The following is a 25,021-nucleotide window of genomic DNA, read 5'->3' as shown; positions in this document are numbered from 1 at the left end:
TAAGAAGGTAAATGTCTCTATGGATTCTCTGATGTTAACAAAGATTTCACCTCCCAGGCATTGCGCAATACACATGAAATTGTGCCAATTTGACAACATTTCTTCTCCTGTCACCAAGGTACCACAACCTTAGTAACAACACTGACAAGCATCACACTCATAATTTGTTACACATGTTACATATTTTCAAAAAAAAAAACATTTTTCTGTTTTCTTTATATCTTACAGAAACGTTTACTATTATTATCAAATTCTATTTCCTGTTTTTTTGTATCTAAATTTGTTACAGAAATGCTTACATATTTTCAAAAAATGATGACATAATAGGCAGTAATTCAAGTAACCTCTCAGTACAAGATGCACATTTCTAATCCTATTGTCCAATTCACTATCACTGAGTATAGTATGCTAACTAAGTTTCCCATCATTACATTTTTCTCTCTATAATTCATGTATTTTGTATAATAAAAGTACTCTACCCAGTGTGTATTCTAAGTCAATTTGATGCAAATAATACACTGCAATTTGTGACCACCAAAATTTGGTGTTTCCCTATCATACAAGTCATCCATTACCGACTTATAAGAAAAGCCACTTGTTATCATTTCGACCAACAACAATACATTTGACTTTCAATAGAGGATACATATATCTTGTATATTCCTTTCAATCTCTAATACCCTCACTTGTAACTAGAATTACAAACACACCAATAATATGATTTGAAAATCTCCACCCAATCAGCTTCTTTGTCAACATGGGACATTTAAATGAAGTGTTATGCATATGAACACACATTTAAATGAAGTGTTATGCAGATGAACACACATTTAAATGAAGTGTTATGCAGATGAACACACATTTAAATGGAGTGTTATGCAGATGAACACATGGACACAGGAGTTCACATTAACGAATAGTACTGTAACCTTGTCCATCTCAACCGCATATGTTCCACCCAATCAGCTTCTTTGTCAACATGGGACATTTAAATGAAGTGTTATGCAGATGAACACACATTTAAATGAAGTGTTATGCAGATGAACACATTTAAATGAAGTGTTATGCAGATGAACATACATTTAAATGAAGTGTTATGCAGATGAACACATTTAAATGAAGTGTTATGCAGATGAACACACATTTAAATGAAGTGTTATGCAGATGAACACACATTTAAATGAAGTGTTATGCAGATGAACACACATTTAAATGAAGTGTTATGCAGATGAACACACATTTAAATGAAGTGTTATGCAGATGAACACACATTTAAATGAAGTGTTATGCAGATGAACACATTTAAATGAAGTGTTATGCAGATGAACACATTTAAATGAAGTGTTATGCAGATGAACACACATTTAAATGAAGTGTTATGCAGATGAACACATGGACACAGGAGTTCACATTAACGAATAGTACAGAACCTTGTCCATTTCAACTGAACATGTTCCTCTGCATATCACTTCGTTTGAATGTGTGTTCATCTGCATATTACTTTTTATCATTTGAATGTCCCATGTTGATGAACAAGCTGATTGGGTGGAGATATTCAAACCATATTAATTATCAGCTTTTTGTAATTCTAGTCACACGTAGAGATATGGCAGCTAGATTATATAAATTAGAATATACCATATGCACCATACACAGGCTAGAGAGTAAACCGCTCCATGTATATTGCCATGGATACTGTATTTATGAATTTAGAGTTCTAAAAATTTGCATATCAGAAAAATTATTATTTTACAGAATGATAGAAATGTATGTTTTTTAATTTTAAGAAAGAGTGCCACTCTACATGTATGTTCTATTGTGAGGTTTTCATGACTAAACATGCCAGGAGATAATTGATGGCATGAAAAGCTAGGTATAAATATGTAAACTAAGAGGACCAACAATTTGTACAATACATATACAGGTTCAAAAATCAATAATAACCAAATGAGTTCATCTACTATGACAGTTTTGTACTTCAGTACAAGTACTTTGGTTAGACAGAGAAGGCCAAAGCAAAATTCACAACACTGACAGACACCCTGTTCTTTATAGTCAACATCGCTTTCACTTTATGCCTTGATACATATTGAAAATGTCATAAAATTTGAACAATTGTAATGAATACAAAGTTTTATTACATAAGTTGACGAAGTTAATATGAGGGAAAAGAAGCATATTAATAAGCCAGGGGCAGTAAAATGACTAGTCATACTTCAGTTTATTACACATACATTAAAACTTAATGGATGTATGAAACATAAAACATAATGGTTGATGTGTACATATGCAGGTACTTTACTTCACATTTCATATTTTCAGTCATTTAATTATTTATAGTCCCTCTTTATCTTCACAGACCACAAGTATGCTGATAAAGTTTTAAATTAATTCAAATAGGATCGTGATATCACTTACAGACACGTATGAAACGTCGTGTCAAGACACCCTCATGCATGCAGCATGGCATCACCCTATCCTTTTCATGACAGAGAAAACCAATGAGAGTGGAACGACATGATTGTGTGGGGTTCAAGTTTCTCTCTTTATATATTATATACATATATGTAAGGGATTCAGTATTGATGGAGAAAGTTTCAATTACATGCGTCTGACTGGATACAATTAATCTAAAGACTTGATTGGCTACTAGAAATTTCTTTGGTTGCATAATCAACATTGCATAATTGAAAATGAAGTATCTTAGGGCCAAGTTACATAGGGTGATACATTGAACATAGTCACATATGACGAGGCTAGCAACTATGACTGGGTGCTTACATGAAGCAATTAAATGCTTGGCAAGTCGCTGAGCCAAGTTTTGATACCTGCATAGACATATAAAGATTACAAGGTCAATTATAAAGGTCAAGTCTTCAATGACATGCAGAAATAACTTAGAAGAAAAGATGCTTTTACTATGCCAATATAATGATTGAAAATATGTAGATGTCTCGATAGTAAATCTACAGTGAGTTCAAAGTTCCTTCATGGTGATGTTGATTTTTCGAACATCAATATTTATATTCAAGTTAGGAATAAAATGAAATTCACAAAACATTCATAAACATAGTATACCAGTGATAAGTGGTAATCATGGTGATAAATTGAAATTATATAAAAAAAATACTTGCCTAAATTGAACGTTTAGAATAAAAATATGGCAGCAATAACATTGAACATTGTTTTACACATGAGAAACACACATCAAAGGTTACATGCCTGTGATGCAATGAGGTGGATACACAGGGAAATACATCAACTTGTGATGAATTGCAGAAAATTCTATGTCGGCTTTTTTTGCTACAACTGCTGACATCAAACTATTGACAACAGAACCTGTTGCGAACAGGGAAAGTACACAACTGAATTGGATTTTATTTAATAACACTTGGCACACATGTTGGAAGTACAGAGATTTGAATTCCATTTCATCAATAGTTGTATGGCCTCTTTAGTACATAATAGTTCATGTTCACAAACAAATTTAAAGTTCTCCTGGCAATTAACGTACATGCAAAGAGGTCTTTCAACTGTCCTTATCAAACCACGAAATGTAATACAAGTCTCTTCTATTCCAACATGCTGTGCCAAGTGCTATTAATCCAATTCATTTTGTTTTCTTTCCCTGTTTAAACAGGTTCTATTGTCAATGCTTTGATATGTCTGCAGTTGTATACACCTGGTATTGCCACACGGCCCTGCGATTAAGTGCCTACGCAAAGCAATTAGTTGCTTGATATGAATTGTTTTAGAGCTTAGCTCAATGAATTGCCTTGTATAACTTGACCTTTACAGTCTAGAAGTAGTACAGCTATGTAACATTTTCTGTTGAACACACCTCATCCATTTTTTACTTAATGATTTTTTCAATACATGGTGATGGTGATGACTTTTGCACTTTTCAATGCAAAAAATGTCCTCAGCAGTCAACAATTTTCATAATAACACTTTTGTATACTATATCTGGAATATCTAAATAACTGTCATTCATACATGTTTTTTCACACTAGATGAATACAGCCTTATTGGCTACAGATCATGTCAAATGGATGTTTAGTATTATCAACAGTCTAAATATGATCTTGCCTATTGTGTCAGAAAGGAGACATTGTAATTGTTAAACCTTTGAAAGTTAATGGTTTGCACATTCCTGTGTTTGTTTCAGAAATAACCTTTGTTCTTGTCATATGGCAACCCTATGGCACTGTGTACATTTGTGCATAATTTGCCATAGGCAGGCTGCAATGCAAGACATGGCTATCATGGTACATGTCACAAAACAACTGTTGACTGATCTTTCTCAAGTAACATCATACATTTTGTACCATCATGTTACAAACTGAGTTGGAGTGACCCACAGTCCCTTGAGGAAACAGATGTGTTATATTTACCCTTGGGACTAGTTAATAGTGTGTATATTTATATATACTGCAAAGTTTTATTTATTACAGGCAAGTTTTACACTCTAGTATCATATATTTAATTTTGAAAACAAATTTAAAAAAAAGTATATTACATACATAAGTAATTAAAAAGTACATGGGTGGGGATGTACATTAGGATGTCACTTAGGATGACTTCATCATGGACTTTTTCAAATAAACAAAGTGGTTGCAATATAATTAAGTATTTGGAGAAAGCTTACAGTTTTACATACTCATTCTCCACTGATTTAAGTTTTCTGTTGTGTTGTGTTGTGTTGTGTTGTGTTGTGTTGTGTTGTGTTGTGTTGTGTTGTGTTGTGTTGTGTTGTGTTGTGTTCTGTTTAGTGTTGTGTTGTGTTGTTGTGTTCTGTTTATAGGGTTGTGTTGTGTTGTGTTGTGTTGTGTTGTGTTGTGTTGTGTTGTGTTGTGTTGTGTTGTGTTACTTTGCTTTCTATTGTATCTTTGCATTCTATTGCATCGTTGATTTTCTTGTATTTTATATTGTATTATATTATACATGTGAGTTGCAAAATTATTCAATATTCTTCATTTATCCATTTTAAGCAAACTTCCCAAATATTTCTGAAGCTGCTGTGACCTTGTTCCTCTGTGGGTCCATTGTTCTCTACTCTATGTATTGCATGGTTAGACGTTGAGCTGTACAGCACCTAATTTGTAACATTATAATGTATCGTATTGCAAGACTACGATTTCTTTCAATTGCATATTATGTGCTGTATTGTATTGTATTGTATTGTATTGTATTGTATTGTATTGTATTGTATTGTATTGTATTGTATTGTAATGCATCACATGACTATGATTTCTTGCAAGTGCTGTATTGTTTCGTTTTTGTACCATGTTATGTTGAGTTATATGATACTATTGTGTTATGTTATTGTATCATATAAATTCTATTGTATGACCAGATAATTCATTGAACTGTATTATTATTTTATTTTATTTGATCTCTTTATCTAATTTGTTAACCCTAATCAAATTATAATAAGCCATTTTATTCTCATACAACAAAATAGTGTACAAGTAGAATTTCAACATCCTGCACACATGTATGGAATGACTAAACATGATAACTTTCCAATATCGGAAGCTCTACATTCCTCAATGATTGTCATTCACTGAATAATGATTACCAGCTGTGCTTGACATCTGAAAGAAAGGAAAGAGTGTTCAATGCTTTCCTGTTTCCAATTTCATTTTGCCAGATATTTGTGGTTTCTTGAGAGTATTGTGCCTAGCACTTCTACAGTGCTAAAATCAAATGTTATATGTTAGTCAATCTGATTACGATCTGATCAAGGAGAAGATTCACTTGCTTTATTTACTGTTTTGATATCTACTGACTTGTCCTTTATGTTATCTTTTGTTTATAAATTGGTAGTCTAGTTCCTATTCAATCCCAGTTAAGATTACTACAATCATCTCCATTCACTACGTCTAGTCAAAGTCATTACCCTTGCTACCCCTAACAGCGTTCACTCATTCACCTCCTAAATCGCATCAAAAAATATCTACCAGTCTCTATCAGGGTTCTTTTCTACAAAAGTTATATAGTCCATCACCTAGACTATTGTAACACTATCTGGGGCGGGTGGAATGAAAGCCTTCATGGAAAATTACATTTTTGACACTGACAGAGACTCACCCACAGCTAATTTATTTAAATCTATAAATACATTACCAATCTCCCAGAGAATATCTTTTAATAAGTCTGTTTTTAACTTTAAGTGCCTAAACAGCCTCTCTGTCCTGAGTATTTTAACTCAGATTTTAAATATGTTCACAAATGTCATAATTATAGAACCAGGTCGAGCAAAAACAATGACTTGTTAGTACCTTGACCTAGAATTGAATTTTTTAAGCAAAGTTTTATTTTTTCTGGCACAAATATTTGGAATACCTTACCACATGAAGTGAGAAACAGAACACTGTTGTCTTCCTTCACACAAGGCTGTCACCAATATTTTATGACAAAATTTTAGAACTTTTGCTGTTTATTGTATGTCCATATTGTACAGTTTGTATTTGTCTCTTTCGTCTTTGTACTATTTATATTTAGAGGGCCCCAGGGAAGATTGGCCAAGGCCAACTGGGCTACCCTCTTTAAATAAAGTTTTGATATATAAATAAATAAATAAACGTGATGTCATCATGTCCCCACCTGACTTTTGTCAAAACAGCTGTACTAATAATAATTGAATATTAATGAGCAACTGTCTAAAGGAAGTAAACCAATTACAACTGCTTGTCAATTTGTGATGGATTGCTACTGACATGTCACCGTTTACCCTTTGCCCAGCATGAGGTTTAGCCAGATTAAAGGTAAAATGTTCAACTTGACTAGATGTATAGTGAGTGGAGATGATTGAGGTAATCGTAACTCATATCGAATAGGAACTATACATTGGGCACTTGCCTTCCTCCTTGATGTGTAATGTGTAAAATGACACACCCGAAGTGTCTAAAATACAGTAGATGTAATTGTCTGATTTGAGAATGATAGAAGATGAATTAAGCAATATAAATGTATATAGCTAAAAAATCTGTTACCCCAGTACCACTCTGCCAAGAATCTGTTACGTGACCCCAGTACCACTCTGCCAAGAATCTGTTACCCCAGTACCACTCTGCCAAGAATCTGTCAGTGTTACCCCAGTACCACTCTGCCAAGAATCTGTTACCCCAGTACCTCTCTGCCAAGAATCTGTTAGTGTTACCCCAGTACCACTCTACCAAGAATCTGTCAGTGTTACCCCAGTACCACTCTGCCAAGAATCTGTTACCCCAGTACCACTCTGCCAAGAATCTGTTAGTGTTACCCCAGTACCACTCTACCAAGAATCTGTTAGTGTTACCCCAGTACCACTCTGCCAAGAATCTGTTAGTGTTACCCCAGTACCACTCTGCCAAGAATCTGTTAGTGTTACCCCAGTACCACTCTGCCAAGAATCTGTTACCCCAGTACCACTCTGCCAAGAATCTGTTAGTGTTACCCCAGTACCACTCTACCAAGAATCTGTTAGTGTTACCCCAGTACCACTCTGCCAAGAATCTGTTAGTGTTACCCCAGTACCACTCTGCCAAGAATCTGTTAGTGTTACCCCAGTACCACTCTGCCAAGAATCTGTTACCCCAGTACCACTCTGCCAAGAATTTGTCAGTGTTACCCCAGTACCACTCTGCCAAGAATCTGTTAACCCAGTACCATTCTGCTAAGAATCTGTTACCCCAGTACCACTCTGCCAAGAAACTGTTATTACGCTAGTACCACTCCACCAAGAAATTGTTACCCCAGTACCACTCTGCCAAGAATTTGTCAGTGTTACCCCAGTACTACTACATGTACCACTCTGGTTAAAACTGAAATAGCCTGCCAAGCCTACAAAATGTACATACTATATGTATTTATATACAAGGGTATGTCGTCCTGTGAGTTGTTTTTTAATAAAAAGTTTCAAGTAGAACAAGTTTCTCAAATACAAAATTTATCATGCAAATATATATTAGCTAGAGATGGTAGGAAAAACACAATATTAATATACATTACACATATAAATTCCTTAACATTATTAACAGATAATTAAAAAAAAGATGTTCTAGTGCTTTATTTTCATCATCCCACAACCACCCCCAGCCACCATCCATTCCAGGGTTTCATTCACCCCCCCCCCCCCCCCCCCCCCCCCGGGAATTCATTCAATACAAGTATAAATGAAGAAATGTGTGACAGTTGTACCTGCAGCCTCAAAAGGAAAGGCTAATAATAACCTGATAAGTTGTATTTGTAATTCCCTTCCATCTATGAGATTAATTAATTACGACAAATTCACTGGAATGAAATCACCATATAAAAAGTTGTAATCAATTATATGAGACACTGACTGAATATCAAATATCACATAGTTAAGAACAAGATTATTTCTTCAAATTTCAACCATTTTACAGGTAACAGTTTACTCGACTATTTTTGTTCAAGCCACGAGAATTAACTGATTTTATCAATAATGTAAGCAGCTGCATGTTACCACATGGAAAAAGTTGTTTGTACACACCTAGTACAATGATAATGATATACATATTAATATGCAATATATATTTACATGGTGGACTCACACATGAAAATATTTGTTTCACAGCTGGGTCAATACCAATACATGTATGTAATATCAAATGGTTGCCACGCATTAAAATCTTTGTTTTACTGTTGGGTCAATTTATGTACTTGATGTATACATGTATATACACGTTACATGCTTGCCACACACATAAATATCTTTGTTTCACTGCTGGGTCATACATGTATATATGTTACATGGTTGCCACACACATAAATATCTTTGTTTTACTGCTGGGTCAATTTACTTGATAAGTATATATGGTTGCCACATGCACACATGAAAATATTTGTTTCACTGCTGGGTCAATACCCTTGACACTCATTTGTTATGCACATAATGTTTTTATCCATTACAAAGTAATTACAAATCATGGTGACTTTCAAGACCTAAAGGTGAGAGATTACGAACTGACGCCAGAAAAATACTCCATCCACGTTTTGTTGCATACATCTTTATTTAGCCAAATACATTCATTAGACGGGAAGTAACTAATAAAATAAGACGTCAATTTAGATTTAGATGACTATATAAAACATGTACTCTACAACAAACCATTTGACTTCATAGGTAAATGCATAATGGATGTTTTTGTGGTACAAATTTGAGAGATCTTAATGCCATTTTGGATGATTGATTGATGATGACATTGATAGATGACAACTTCAGTTTCTTTTAAGTACTAAAGTTCTCTGTCATAAAATATATTAAGTTAATCTGAGAGTAGAATTCCTCATACTTGACAAGAAAGAATCAATCTAAAGTGCTCAAATGGGCTTGATAATGAATATTACTTTGGAAATTGAGGATGCGGAATGGAACAACTAGCTAAAAAACAAAAAATATTGTTTCTCATTACTACATGTACTTGTGTCATTCAATTCAACTCTCAATCTTTTTCAAGTACACTTGGTTATTATACAGATTTCCTGTCCCCTAATTTTTCATTTTGGTAAAACCTCTTTATACTAGCTAATTTGTAATTTGTACCCATCTTGTGTATATGATTTATCCTGAGGAGTTTATTTATTTTGATATCAAATTTAATTTGCTTCATGTGGCATTCGTTTTATTTTGAAGAATGAGATAATTTGTGTACTCAATGTCAAACACCATTAGCATACATGTAGAGTACCTGTGACCTTCATATGGTATATTACACTGTAAAACAAATTCAACTTATACTCACTCACTTCATTATCATACAATATGAGAGAGGAAAAATATTGACAACATGTCTGGGCGAAATTAAAATCACAGCCAAATAAAGAAGGTTGGAGATTTCCATATATCACATATGTTATGACACATATGTTTGTTTGTGTACTGTCCATACTATATTGACTTAGAAATAAATCAACTCACTGAGTCACTCTATATATGTTTTACCTAAGTTATACTACAATAGTACAATTGTATACATGACTTCCTGGGATTCATGTATTCAACACAACAGAAACATCCTGTAAGTGTATAATGTAAATAAAAGGTTGTCAGACAACAAGGAAAATTTGTCATGCTGTGGCTTATTCCAATTTTCATCAGTGCACTTTTAAAACTAGAATATCAAAGATTAAAAGTACATTATGTCACAGACTCCATGCAGCTAGAGTGTACATCATGTTGCTTCAGTAGAAATATGTACTTTGGCTTACAAGAATGCATGCAGTGATGTATATGTATACAATTTAAACAAGCAAAATTATCATATTCAAACCAAAAGTACAGTTACTTTTATATTTTAATATTTTTTTATGGATCTTCAACCTATCTATGACATTAGTTATGTGCTGCCTGGCCAGAAAAACACAAGTTTCAATACACTGCTGGTAAAATCAAAGTTCCTGTCAAGTAGTTCTACTAGGATTCTGTATTAAAGTTGTTTGTATATCAACACAGGAAAGACAGGTTACCACATTTGCCCCTCTCTGTCAATCTCAACCTTAATTCACAGAAAAGCTTCAATTTAAAAAAAAATCTATTCTGCTTCACTCACAAAAGATCTTATTCAATTTCCAAATTCTTGTTATTTAGCCAGAAACTACTTGTCACAGAAGAGTCTGGTTACTACTACATAATATTTGTAAAGTTGATCAACACCATCCAAGGTGACCTTAAATGACCTTGTCAGAATGAAAGGAAGTGAACTGTGTCAGTTTCAACTGATTTCCAGTGGTCTAAAAGACTACCACCTCATAAATCTGGTTGTCTCATTGTAGCTATATAAATTCCAAGCTCTGGGTAAACCTACTGCCTATATTTTGAACTACATGTACTCACAGACTGATTATATTTACTTTTTCTACTAAATGTGTAAAATTCCTCTGGTTTACACTGCAATAAATTATACTGATACATGTTACTTATAGAAGGAAATAAATATACCAAGCATGCTTGAATAAATTGAGACTTACTGTTTTCATCATATGAAGTGCATCTACTTCCTTGATACTCCTACATGTACATAGCAGGCTACTAGTTGATAAGTCCTCATTTACTGTAATTTGATGGCCATTTTTCATGTTATGACAGTATTTATGGCACAAATGGGACTTTCCTGATCCTGGGAAGTGTCTAATGAATGAGTCTGGAACATGTGGAAGGAGAATCTCAGACTGTTTCAATATCAAGACGTCAATACAAGGATATATGTACAGACCTTTGCACACATGACCTTTCATGCAAATTTCTAACTAGAGCACTTCTGTTGGGATATCTGCATTTTAATTTTAGTTTCTCCACAATGCTTTGGAATGAAGCAAAAAGATAAACATTTAAGTTGTTCAATTCCAATATATTTTTCCAATACATTCTTTTTAAGCTATGAGAACTTATTTTCTCACTCGCTTTTAATTCCAATTTATATGGCATAGATATATTGATGCAGTCTAGTTCCTATACGGTATCATTACCATTTACATCACCACTCCACTTTATTTAGAAACCACGTTGGCATCCAGACTAATATTGATGTACAACATAATATGTTTAATCATACATGTAATGTATTGAATTGAATTTGAAGATAAGACGTGTATCGTGTACAAAAATGTATGTTCTTCTATCACAAACCACTACCATAATAACACATATTAAAATTGCAAAATTGCACATATATATGTGTGTGTACAGAGACTCCCCTGGGACTGAATATAACAACTACCATATATTACGGAAATGTACTATATGCCTTATAGGCAATTCATTTGTAACATTGAAGGCTCTACACTTTGCATTATGCTACATATACATGATGTATGTATGGTATCCTAGTTCAATATCACAATGAATGTAGCTTACTGGAAGCTATTACTGGTGATTGTCTAACACATCAAAATCTGCACACAGTCTAACAAGTGTGATGACAGAGATTTTATTTACATGATCTACATTTCTGTGAATACATACATGTATGATTAAATATCTTCTTAATATTGGCAAAAGATTTTACTGCCCACTCATTAGTTTCCTAACTATGACAGATTCTCCTAATATTCATCACGGCTCAGTCTGCTATTCTTTAGAAATATGAAATCCCAAAAGACATTAAATTAATTAAATTCTTCCTTCTGTCTTTCCAAACTGTTTCAGTTCTATTGGATGAAGCCAATCAAGGAAATGGACGGATTATTTCCTGGATATTAATGGAGCAGATTTATTGCATGATTAAGAATTTACTGGTACGAATGGATAAATCTTGATATCTTATACCCACAACTCATTTAATCAAATTCTTCAAATGAGGCATTATGCCGTAAGTGATTTTTATCAGGTGTCAGATTGATAGACTATAGTGTGGATGATCTGAAGACTTGATGGTGGGCATAAAATTGTAACTACTAGGCAATATATAACATTTTAATTCATGGAATTCACTTAAAATCATTTTGGAAAGTTGATATATTTTATCTACGTGTATTTTTTCCATCTCTCTTATTTTTAGGTCCTGAAACCTTAAAATGAAACATTAGTTGTTTACAAAGTATACAATTATTATAGTGCCATATTTTACTTTGAGTTCCCCATTACCAGAGTTAAACTGAAAGTGAAATGGTGTTTTTTCAGGATGTCTGGAAAAGAAATATAATTTTTGGAACTGACCCGGGTAGTCTGAAAATGAAAAGTTTGTCATCATTGAAAAGGTTTGAAGTTGTTTTTTGATTTTTGCTTGACTGACTTTGGTAGTCTGGAAAACATAAATTTCCTGAACTGGTCTAGGAAGTATGAAAGGAAAAAGGTATGATTTATAAGGTATAACCTACCTACCTATCACAGAACAAAATTTTACAGTGTCAAAAAATGACTGAGTGGTTCTCTTCTTTTCAGAACATACTGTGTAATATTACTTTTCATAGTACCAAAATGTTGGCAAGTTTTTATAATATATATGAAAGCAGACAATGACTTCATAAATGTACTCAGTAACAAAGGGAATGCTGATAGCTACACCATGTTACTTCATAAATGCACTCACAGACTGAGGAAACTTTCATAACTAAGGGTGAGATTAGGATTAATCTTTGGATTTGAAAATGTTTTCAGCTGAGCTATAGGAAAAGTTGGTCCTATGTATTAAATTATGATAAGATAACAAACCACGTCGATTCAAATATTAGGATTTAATACCAAATACCAGATTTCAAAATAATGGTATGAAATATTAAATTTTTCTATTTTATCTAATAGATACAATTCAAATAATATTGATGAGGTTAACGAGACATATGATTTCAGCCATATGGCTTTGATTTTTATAATTTTTATATTTTTATACCACTACATAATGCATAAACATACATTTATAAAAGACTAAGAATTGATACTTAATTTATGATTGGTATTACAATTCAAAATATATCATTTAATGATAAACCATTACTCTCAACTCTCAATCATAGTATCCACTCACAGGTGAATACATCAAATCAAAATTACAGTCTGTCTGTATCTCTCTATACTGTTTGCCTGAAAGATCAAGTTTCTGCTTAATATGCTAACCAAGCGAGTAGTTACATACATTGTACAAGCGGACTGGACCTTTCAGACTATCAATTATCTACACTACAGTGTCAGACTAATACAAGTCTTGGCTCCTGTGTTTTGAACCTCTTCTCAGTTGTAGATAAGCTGACTAGGTAGTTCATAATAATTTAAAACTCTGCACAAAATCTATAGATACTCCATTAGCAAACCACCTTATTCAGGATTCTGGTGACATCACATCTTTTTGTTTGACAACAAAATTCAACTTTTCTCTCCCATAATGTTGACAGCTACAGAGAGTGGTTGTGAAACGAAAGGGAAAGCTACATCGTGATTGTCAAACTAAAGAAAATGCTACATAATCATTATCAAATATCAACAATATAAAAACTGTACATTTAGAGTGGTACAGACTGGGTATGTATGTCTCAATCATGTTTTAGTACACAGCATTAGTATCTCCTCATTATGTCTGGATTCATATCAATTTTCTCCTTTTGTGCCATTACTCACTGACCATGACCATTGCTACTTACTATCTTGTGTCTAATTACACCCATCATAGATGGTTGCCATGGTAATATAGTACTTATAAAACATAGAAACTATACAATCTATCTGAATGAAGCAGTTTTAGAGATATTTTTTTTCTCCACGGCTATATATCAATCTGTACATGACAGAAAACACAAGACGGGCGGGGCCATACTATAAATCTCACTCAATAGGAATTATGCATTCTGTATCATTGTGGCCAGACATCAAACAAAATGTTTTAGAATACTTGGCTCTTAAAATCTACAAAAACACTAAAATTGTGTCATGTAATTTGCATTTCGCTTTGTAATCTCAGAGGCAGTATTAACAAAAATAGCACCAATGGTGTTGTAGTACAACTGTACGCTTTTTAAAATGTTTACTCACATGCTGATAAATGCTAGGTATAAGTGTTCATTTGCTGAATGACTATCCAGTTGCCTATCCAACCCTGTTGTTATCTTTGAAATATATGCGCTTATTTGGCTATTGCTATAGGCAGGGTCATGTTGCAAGACATAATTACATACATTTTTTGAATGTTCATTCACTTGTCTATGAATCCCTGATGTTATCTTTGCAATTTACATGATCATTTGGCTGTTGCTATGGGTATGGTCTTGTTGCTAGGCACATTTACATACATTTTTTGAATGTTTATTCATTTGTCTAAGAACTCCTGTTGTTATCTTTGTGAAATACACTATTTCGCTGCTAATATGGGTGTGGTCATGGTTGCCAGGGATATTTGCATACATTTATTGAATGTTTACTCACTTGCCTACCAGATGATGTTGTCATTTGACCAAAATATACTGCCATTTGGTTGTTGCTAAGGGCGTGGTCATGGTTGCTAGGGCTAATTGTGTCAAAATGTTTTGAAGAAAATCTGAATTACACTTCTAGAAATTTCTCACCAAGTACTTTTTGAGATAAAAGTTTTTGACCAAAATTCACATTTTTACACCTAATTTGCATATCACTGATGCGATTATTATATGCTTAATATTTCTTCATCTATACACCCCCAGATACATCCCCATTAAATTTCAACCCAATCTGCTCTTCAGTTTTGGAATTAAAGATTTTTGACCAAAAAGACACATTTTTAGTCCTAATTTGCATATTATTCATGGAATCATCATGTCATAAACAAATCTTAATTTAAACACCTCCAAGAACGTTTCCAACAAATTTCAGAGCAATCTGCCCAGTAGTTTTGGAGTGTAAGTTTTTTTTATTAAAAATCACATTTCTTGACCCAAAAAACACATCTCTGATGCAATCATTTTCATTTGAACAATGTCCCATCTACACGTCCAACGTAAAGTCCCCACCAAATATCAAGGCGATCAGTTAGGCGGTTTTTGATTTAAAGTCGTTTACACAGACACACAGACACAGACACACATATTTCTTAAATATTCAATATTTTATTAAATTTACAAAACCTAAGAAGTATAGAAAGGGGAAATTTTGGATAATTTATAGCATGTATGTAGTTTTTCCTCCATGTTCACAACACATGCTCTAAGAGTAACACTGAGCCATAGAAACTAAGGTACCCTTTACACAAAACAACTAAATTATATGTATTATGTAATAGCACATTTGATTGTGAAATTCAGACACTTATTAATGAGTTTTCAAATCAATCACATAGTTATTAGTCATATCCATTTCTAAGACATATTATAATATATGATATAAAACTTGCTTTTGTTAATATAAGGAGAGTAGCTAGGTAAAATCTCCCATCAAATTTTTGGTGAAAAATATGGAAAAGTATGTAAATTTTACCAGATTTCTCCTTTGTTTACACAAAATTTACCAAAAATTAACAAAAAATAGCTTCAAATACTTCAGTCTACTACAGTTTGTGTCATTAGTAACACTGAACAAAAAATTCCACTTTCTCTGACCAATTATATGTTCATTGGAATAACTATCTTTAATATGACATTGGAATTCATCTACAATGTAATACTGTATCCTATAGTAACCATGTTTAAAGAGCTAGCAATTGTTACACCACACAATCGTCATGCTTTCATGTACTTTGCTGAAACATAGTAGTACATTCGTGTGGGAGTTTTAAGTCAATTTCTACATGTTGTATTTCATTGCACAAACTGAATAAGAACTCATTATTTGTGATCAACTCATTGACTTTTAAAGGTAATTTCTACAAAAAGTGTTTCTCCGCACTTGATGATCAGGATAAATTTAAGCTGGTAGGCAAAACAAAATGACCTATTAATACCATATACATATAATACAATTGGGTGAATGGAATAGCTGGGTGACAAATACAATTATATGAATTTTACTATCAATTTGTTGCAACTATGAATTATAGTAGATATTCATTGGGTACTCTTTTCAACTAAAGGCACATCAAAACTATATGAAAAGGTATAGAAAACAGGTCACATGATGCATTATCTTTATAGGTACCAGCTTACTGGTGTAAAATTACACTTTATTTTGACTTTACTTTTTTGGAACATTAGAAAACAATGTACTCATAAATTAAGTATATTTAACACACACTCTGTAACTCATATTTTTTGTCATTTTCCATAAAAGATGCATTCACAAAAAAAAAATATTTATTTAATAATCTCAGTCTTGATTGATATGACTGACATGGTCAGATATTTACAGAGGATAAATGGTGACAAACCGCATTCCAGAAGAATGAAGGAGAGAGAATATTACAAATATTACCTTCTGCAAAATTAATAATGTAATATATAAACACTACATATAATTTTGGTTATTTGAATGTGACTATTTACAACTGCATATGTGTATGACTGTGTATGCGTATGTGTATGTGTATGTGTATGTACATGAACAGGTATAACAACATCACAGTATGTGAACACCATGATCTCACCAGGTCATTAGTCATCAATATCCATAAAATTTGCTGTTATGGTGACATGGATTCAATGAAGTTAATGGGGTTAGTCATTTCATGGAGTCTCTTTATAATCACTCACTCATGAATAATTATCATCATAATGCCTATTGTTTGTTGGGCTAGTCATTTCATATAATTACCATTGTTTGCTGGGGTTACTATACCTCACTTACACTAAAGTTAGAGCTACATAACTATGACAAAAATGTACCTCATGATACCTACATATAATGATATATGTCTGCTGGGGCTATACTCATTTCATACCTCCGCCGCTATCACTAACATGTACTATGCTTATTGTTTGTAACACTTTACATTTAAGGAATCTACTTTTTTCTGTGTTTTAAAACTACAATGTAGTACTGACTGACACCAGCTACTGACCAGCATTTGGTAACAACACTGACCATAGGCAACATTGAGAGTATTTCAATATCCTTGGAAGCTCCACCCATCAAAGTACCCTTCATTATTTACCTAACCTACACTTGTTATAATTCAGGATGTCTAGTGAAAATATGAGTTTGTGGACAGAGGCACTTGGAGAGGGTGTGTGAACCAGACACTTAAGCTCCACCTATGCATGTCCCCATACAACCAAAGTAGAAACGTTTGGTGTAATAAAACTTTTATGATATATAGACTAAAGTAGTACAGACATGATAAAATGTGGTTAGAAAAAAACCAATTCTTGTTAATATTGTACATAACTGGTCTCAGATTTTCACAAAGCATAGATGTATATGTAGCTTTCATATATATATTGACTACATCAACTAAAACCCACACCATACATGCAGATGCTTTCAATTTTAATCAAATACAACATTTCATACTATGATCTGAATCGATGGCCTGGATGAATGTGATACAAAAAATCATTGTAAGCAAACCAATTATTTCAATGTATTTTTTCAATAGCATAACACTGGCACGTACCATAAACTGTATGAGATATGTACTCATAGCATAATACTACATACTTTAGAAGACAGCTGTGTTTGACAAAGATTTACATCACCACTGCAAAAAGTACTAATCACATTTAAAAAATGCACTTTACTGGTTGAAATACAAACGTATTGCCATTTGATTCTACTTGATAGCAGTATAGTTTAAAACCCAGCAGCTTTTAGCGATTCACAGATCTGTTTGATCTGTATTTGAAAGTGAGTTCAGCTAGCAGCTCATAATTATGACAAATAGTAACGCAGTTCAAATATTATTTTACACTAATACATTGAGTAGCTTTTTTTCAGTTTAAAAAAAATAAATATTACTGTGCTATACTTGCTGTTGTCTGAAATATCTATATATTACAGTTGCTTACATGCTGACAGTATTACATGGGGAGTGAATGTCTGTTGTGGTGGGCACTCCATATTACAGTTGCTTATATGCTGACAGTATTACATGTGGAGTGAATGTCTATTGCGGTGGGCACTCCATATTACAGGCACTCCATATCATAATTGTTTGCATGCTGACAGTATTACATGTGGAGTGAATTTCTGTTGTGGTGGGCACTCCATATTACAATTGTTTACATGCTGACAGTATTACATGTGGAGTGAATGTCTGTTGTGGTGGGCACTCCATATTACAATTGCTTACATGCTGACAGTATTACATGTGGAGTGAATGTCTGTTGTGGTGGGCACTCCATATTACAATTGTTTACATGCTGACAGTATTACATGTGGAGTGAATGTCTGTTGTGGTGGGCACTCCATATTACAGCTGCTTGCATGCTGACAGTATTACATGTGGAGTGAATGTCTGTTGTGGTGGGCACTCCATATTACAGTTGCTTACATGCTGACAGTATTACATGTGGAGTGAATGTCTGTTGTGGTGGGCACTCCATATTACAATTGTTTGCTGTGATTGATACTATAGTATACACAAGTCTTCATGCAGACACAGTTACTCCCTCTAGTCTGAAAGGTAAAACCATTAGACAACTTATGTAACCACTCAGGTTGAGCATATTATTAAGTGGAAACACTGACAGGATCATTCAGGTCAAGTCTCCCTAAAGTACTTAACTTTTGTCTTAATTGTGATTGGTTCTTAAATATTGACTCAGAAAGTAAAACTCAGGGTCAAATATGATAAAGATACAAACAAAAAGGTCATATCAGCAGAAAGGTGACATCTTATATTGGTACTATAAGTATAATGATGAAGTTTCTGCAATATGCAAGAATTAAGTCATGATTTTGATAAATGATCCTGAAAGGCTAAGTCAAGGTCTTAAAAGAAATCTTACACCTAATAATATGGGGTAGACACTTGAATTGAGTTTCCAAGTAGTACAGTTTCTGAGTTATGCAGAAAATCATGATTTTTTACTACAAATATGGCTACCAAGTTATATGATGTCTGAGAAATGACATCATGGATGGAAGGATGGATGGATGGACAGACACGCACGGACACATAGATGAACGACCTACGGAACCCATGCTAGTAGGCCTCTGTGGGAGATTAACCAAAATATCTCAAGGTGAAAATTGAAGCAATGTGTCAATATTTTGTAATTCAGCCACTGTTGAATAACAACAAATATTCATGAAAAGAAACATGAAAATTAAATCTGATTTATATACAGACAATATAATCATATTGACAAATGAACCATGATTATTTGGTTATATGCAATAAAAGCAGAGACAATTTTGTGAATACAATCAGCAGTACCTAATATGTTTTTATTATGGTTTCATGCAAATAAGTTAATTCTATGTTTGCTCCTCTTGAATTTTACCAGGGTTCCTTTCCAATATTGCAGTCAAATGTCTGTAAATTTTACCACATATGCTCCTGGCACTAAGCTTTTAAATCCTTAGTGAAAAAAAACATGGCTGTTATTCATGACAAAACAATTTACTAGTAGTGAAATATCTGTTGAGCACCTTGAACACAATTGCACAGGTACATTACATGTTTTAATGCTAAATTAAATCTTATTGGCATTAGGACCATGTCAATTCAATAGAATAGTGACAATAACACTTTTTTGCTATATGTTTTGGTACATAATATTAATAATATAATTCTGCAAGTTCAAATGATGAATTATTTACACTCTGTATAATTGTTTATTTTCAGTGAAATATTCTGGACTTTTATAAAAGTTATGCATACATTTGTATTATGTATAGTAAGTTTCAATTCACAATTTACATTCATTATGTCGACCATACTAACGTGTGAATTTATAATTAACAACTTTCTTTCCCATTATCTCGTACTCATAGAGTCATACACATGTTGCCATATTGAATTCATATAATCAACATGGTTAGATTTATTCTCTTTTCATAAGCTACATCTATGTTCATATATAAAATCACATGCAAGACAAAGCCGGAGTTTGTTTCTTTCAACAAGTTTATGTTCAAAGATGTGTTGAAATCACAAACAAGCATGTTTTTATTTCTTCCTTCTCCTGTATAACAAATCAAATGAGAAACAAATTGCTTTTGTCTGATACAACATTTCATTAGCAGTCTACATTCAGCTTGATGTAGATGTTACTTTATGTACTTGTCATAAACATCTGAATGAATGCCATGTTTTTAATTTCCTCCTTTTCCTCTTGCACTCACTCATTCACCCACTCTCTCTGGTTATTACACAATTGACTTTTAATAATTTAACTTGCAATAAATCTGAATAACCATTCAAATCACCTAAAGGTATGATCATATTATGCATTAATTGTATATGTGTACAAATGTATGTATGTACACTACCGACAGAAAGTATTGTCACACCATGTCGACATCGTAATATACATGGGTAAATATGTTCACTGATGTATAAACACGGAATGAATGCATTTTGAAAGTTTGACACCTTTATTTTAACCCAATTTGTATCATTTTTCTTTTGACAAAATTGTATCATTCGATACTATTTGAGCGTCATTTTGAATGCAGGTAATGTTCCATTGTTAAGATATATGATGTTCCTCTCATTTGCATATCATTTGCATACATTATCACCCGATATTGCTCATTTAAATACTTGATTGACAGGCTTATTTCAGCATTTCCGCGCACTTTTCAAAAGACCGGCGCCTAAAATTTACATGTAAAGTATTTATTTACGTTGGATGACCTTAGTAGGTGTCAGCCAGCTGTTATTGTTTACATAAATGACAGAAAGATGCCTAGACGAAATGAATTAACCGACTTTCAAAAGGGACAAATTCTAACATGTACATGTGTGTTTGTGTGTGTATGAGTCAGTGTGAGTGTGCATGCATGTGTGGGTGTGTATGTATATGTATATTATATGTCTGTGTGTATGCATGAGTGGGATGTGTGGGTGTGTACATGTATGTGTATGTTGGGTTCAAACCACTGATAACCACACACTGGCCAAGTGAAACATTTTGAAGGATTTTTGTTCTATTCTGATCTAGCATAACATAAAATATTACTGGACAGATTTATCCTAGAGGCAAGAATTTAACTGTGATAATCAGCCCACAGACACAAACTGAGTTGGAAAAGATAATCTTTACTTGAACCCAGAGATGACAAATATGTGTAGAAAATCTGTTTGACATAACAAGTCCATCCAAGGATTACTGAGCCAATGATTTTTAGCCTTATCTTACACTAACAACAGCCATCATGGTTGTTTCTTTACTGAAGCAAAACGGTTTACAACTTTTGGGAGATATTTCCAAACTAGAAAGAACTGAACATGCTGAAGGAGTGTACAATTCCAATCCCTCGTGAATGTATTCAATACATAAACATGCAGTAAAACATAATCCTACAAGACAGACATTTCTACCATCATGGTAATCCTACACCTTCTGTGGTACAGTATTCTACACAGTAATCGGATATAAGTTGCCACGAATCATTCTGTCTAGTTCACTGATCCTACAAAGTTTACCCTGGCTTAATTCACACAAAACCACTGAATGTACATTGTCAATCTTTTACAGGTTAAATCAGCATACACACATATATACTTGACTATACATGTATAGTGACATGTAGAAACAACCCTAAAGCAAGAGATTATACTTGACATCTTCATCTTCAGTACATTGTATCTACCTTGTACATGTACCACTGATCCCAGTAGAAACCACATTTTGAAATTTATCATTAAAATTTCACCTATGGAATGAATAGCCCACGGTACATGAGCTGAGCTGCTTGGAAACCACTTGTACAAAGCATGCTATTACTGCTGACACTACATATCTACTCCAACAATTGCTAAGTTTAATAGCTATCTGTCATTTTAAATCATACATATTTCAACAACTAATGAACTGTTGCCAGTCAATAACCTTTGCATGACTTATACATACAATCATGTACTTCGATGTGATTTTAAGTATGCTGATCATATACATAGAGATGCATGTATGTATGTATGTAGGTATATGTATGTGTGTGTGTGTGTGTGTATGCATGTATGCATGTGTGCGTGCATGCGTGAATGCATGCACGCATTCATGCATGTATGTATGTACCGGTAGGGTATGTATGTATGTACATAATATGTATGTATGTACATTTTCAAACCTTGCTTTAGGGTATACACAACCATCTGTCGAATACATTTTTACTTATTTTTTTGTCAACATCACCAACAGTTTTCTCTCTCTTCATTTCCCATAGCAGATAGGTTGATAACCTGGATTGCTTTATAGTAGGTTATCAGTTGTTTATAGATATGCCCCAAGGTATCCTTATAGTTAATGGATCAGCTGTCAAAAATGTATACATGTATAATACTAATTGCTTAGTTTATACAAGACTGATTGCTCTTACTAAGGCAAATTTATTTTTTGATAAGCACCTAATTGCCTAGTTTAATATTTGGTATGACAAAAAGAAAGACACAATCTCATTTTATTACAAAGAGAAAAACTCTAAAGTTGCCATATGGACGACAAATGAATACATTAGGTAATTTCTTTTGGATTTTGGATTTATAAAATAAAAGTTGCATTGCTCCACTCTCATCCTCATTGTCTTCTCTAAGGCCGATGCATGAGGATGCCCCAACACAGCCTATCTAAGTATTTTCTCTCAACTATAGGTTATGACTGGCTAGAACACAGCCGATCTAAGTATCTTCCCAACTAATATTTATATGTTATGGCTGGCTAGAATTGACAAAACCCACAATTACAGAATACATCTACTACCAGTAGTATTTCTTTGTCTGAATATAATTTTCACAAAATCACTTGGTCTTCATAAAGTCACCTGTCATTGGAAGTCAGTCGTGACAAGTCACATGACCAACTGAAATGTTGAATCCAGAGCAAGAGAACATTAGACATGTAACCAGGATTTAATGGCATACACCATAATAAAATGTATATGAGATTAATCCATTTATATACGACTAATAGTTAACCCTGATCTGATATCAGAGGCCTAAATAAGGCCTAAAATCAGAATTATACCTGTATACCTGTATACCTGTATATGTATGTCATGTACAAGGTGACAGTAACATTTCCTTTGTTCTTCAGAATCAATAGATAACATGACAGGATGTTCTGAAAACCAAGGATCTATAATAATGGAGTTGAGGTGAATGATGTATATGTACAAGGTGACTTATACTATAGTTATACCATGCACAAGCCAAAAATATGGAATTTATACCCTGGTACTTCTACATCACGACAACGTACATCTATGTCATGACAACGTGTATGTACATCACTGGTTCTGCTTTGTTTGAAATATGAATCAAAATGTTCAAAATTGCCTCTACTTTCACTTTGATATTACTGGTGCTGGTATAATCATGTTATTTTAGACTATTTTTCTTCATTCAGCCAGAAAATAATCCTGACCTAAGGGTTTTATCACTATGAGTCTATCCACGCTTGGTGACAAAGGCCCCTTAGGTCACTCATATTTTCCTTGGCTGAATGAAGAAAGATAATCATATTGGGAATAACATCTAATTCTACTCTAAAACCTCCCTTGTTCTTGACATCAGTGCTTCCTCTGTACATGCATGCAATGACTTTTTAAAAAGCAAGGTCTAATGGGGATTATGCAGTTACTGTATAGACAAGGTGAAAAGTAGAACTTCACTTGTTCTTCAATGTTTCCTTTGAAAGCAATTACAATTTGTTAAAACCCATGGGTTAATATGATGGGTCATTATCATGTATAAGGTGGAAATAAAATTGTCTTTGTTCTTCAGTCCTTCCTTAGAGATTGTATGAGATGCTGTTCATTAGATCTGTCACGTACATATGTTACAATGTACAAGCATAGGCCATAGGTCCCATTTCAGCAATACTACTCCACTTCATTCAAAAGAAAACATCCTGACCTTTAACCTTAGTTTGAACTTTGAATGAAAGATGAATACATTACTAGATATAAGACTGAAAGCTTCATTGTTGTTTGCATTCCAATGCAATGCATGGTGACACAAGCAAACCGATAACTCTTTCAATCTATACTAGATACTGTGTAGTGTGATTTACACCAAGTACTGATATATTGCTAAAAAATGTTCAAATAAATTTTTAACTGCGCTTATAGCATGACTGTGATCTTTTCTTAAATATAGACATGAAAGTGAAAACAAGGACAACACATTAATCGTAACAGAGAGATTACAGTATTGATGTCATCACTAGAGGTTTTCCCATGAACCCTTGTAGGAAATCCCCCTGAAAATGGCCGAACACATGTACAGTAGGGCTTCTTTACAAGATTTCAAAGTTGAATAAGTTACCAAGGTGCTTTTTTATCACCCAAAATCAAAAGTATGTTCATTTGATAGTTTTTCCTTTGATCTACTATCTACATGTAATTGTAAGATACACTGTGTCTGCTCAGACGAGTATTCACCATTCATGACATGCATTTCAAAAGAAATATGTAAATTAAAGATTTCAACAAATTTTTAAAAAACATTTTCTGAAACTTGAAGCTAATGGGTTTTGCACATATTTGTATTAGTTATTTTAGTAACAGCATGAA

At 33.4% G+C, this 25,021-nt stretch overlaps 1 protein-coding gene across 2 annotated transcripts in view; it reads right to left on the bottom strand.

Annotated features, from left to right (window-relative positions):
• The window catches only part of LOC144443311 (tumor necrosis factor alpha-induced protein 8-like), a 42,964-nt gene that overhangs the window by 6,439 nt on the left and 11,504 nt on the right, over positions 1–25,021 (bottom strand). Inside the window, exon 1 of one of the 2 annotated variants that reach the window (XM_078132756.1) lies at positions 10,978–11,166. The exons of the other annotated variant lie outside the window; for it this stretch is intronic. Within the exon in view, the coding sequence (XP_077988882.1) occupies position 10,978 (1 nt within the window). The 5' untranslated portion in view covers positions 10,979–11,166. Of the gene's footprint in view, positions 1–10,977; positions 11,167–25,021 lie in introns of those variants that run through there. 2 annotated transcript variants of the gene reach the window in all.

The sequence above is a fragment of the Glandiceps talaboti genome, chromosome 12 (assembly GCF_964340395.1).
Source record: "Glandiceps talaboti chromosome 12, keGlaTala1.1, whole genome shotgun sequence".
Taxonomy (NCBI): domain Eukaryota; kingdom Metazoa; phylum Hemichordata; class Enteropneusta; family Spengelidae; genus Glandiceps; species Glandiceps talaboti.
Note: the sequence above shows the minus strand (reverse complement) of the source record. Positions and strands in the feature narration are given on the sequence as shown.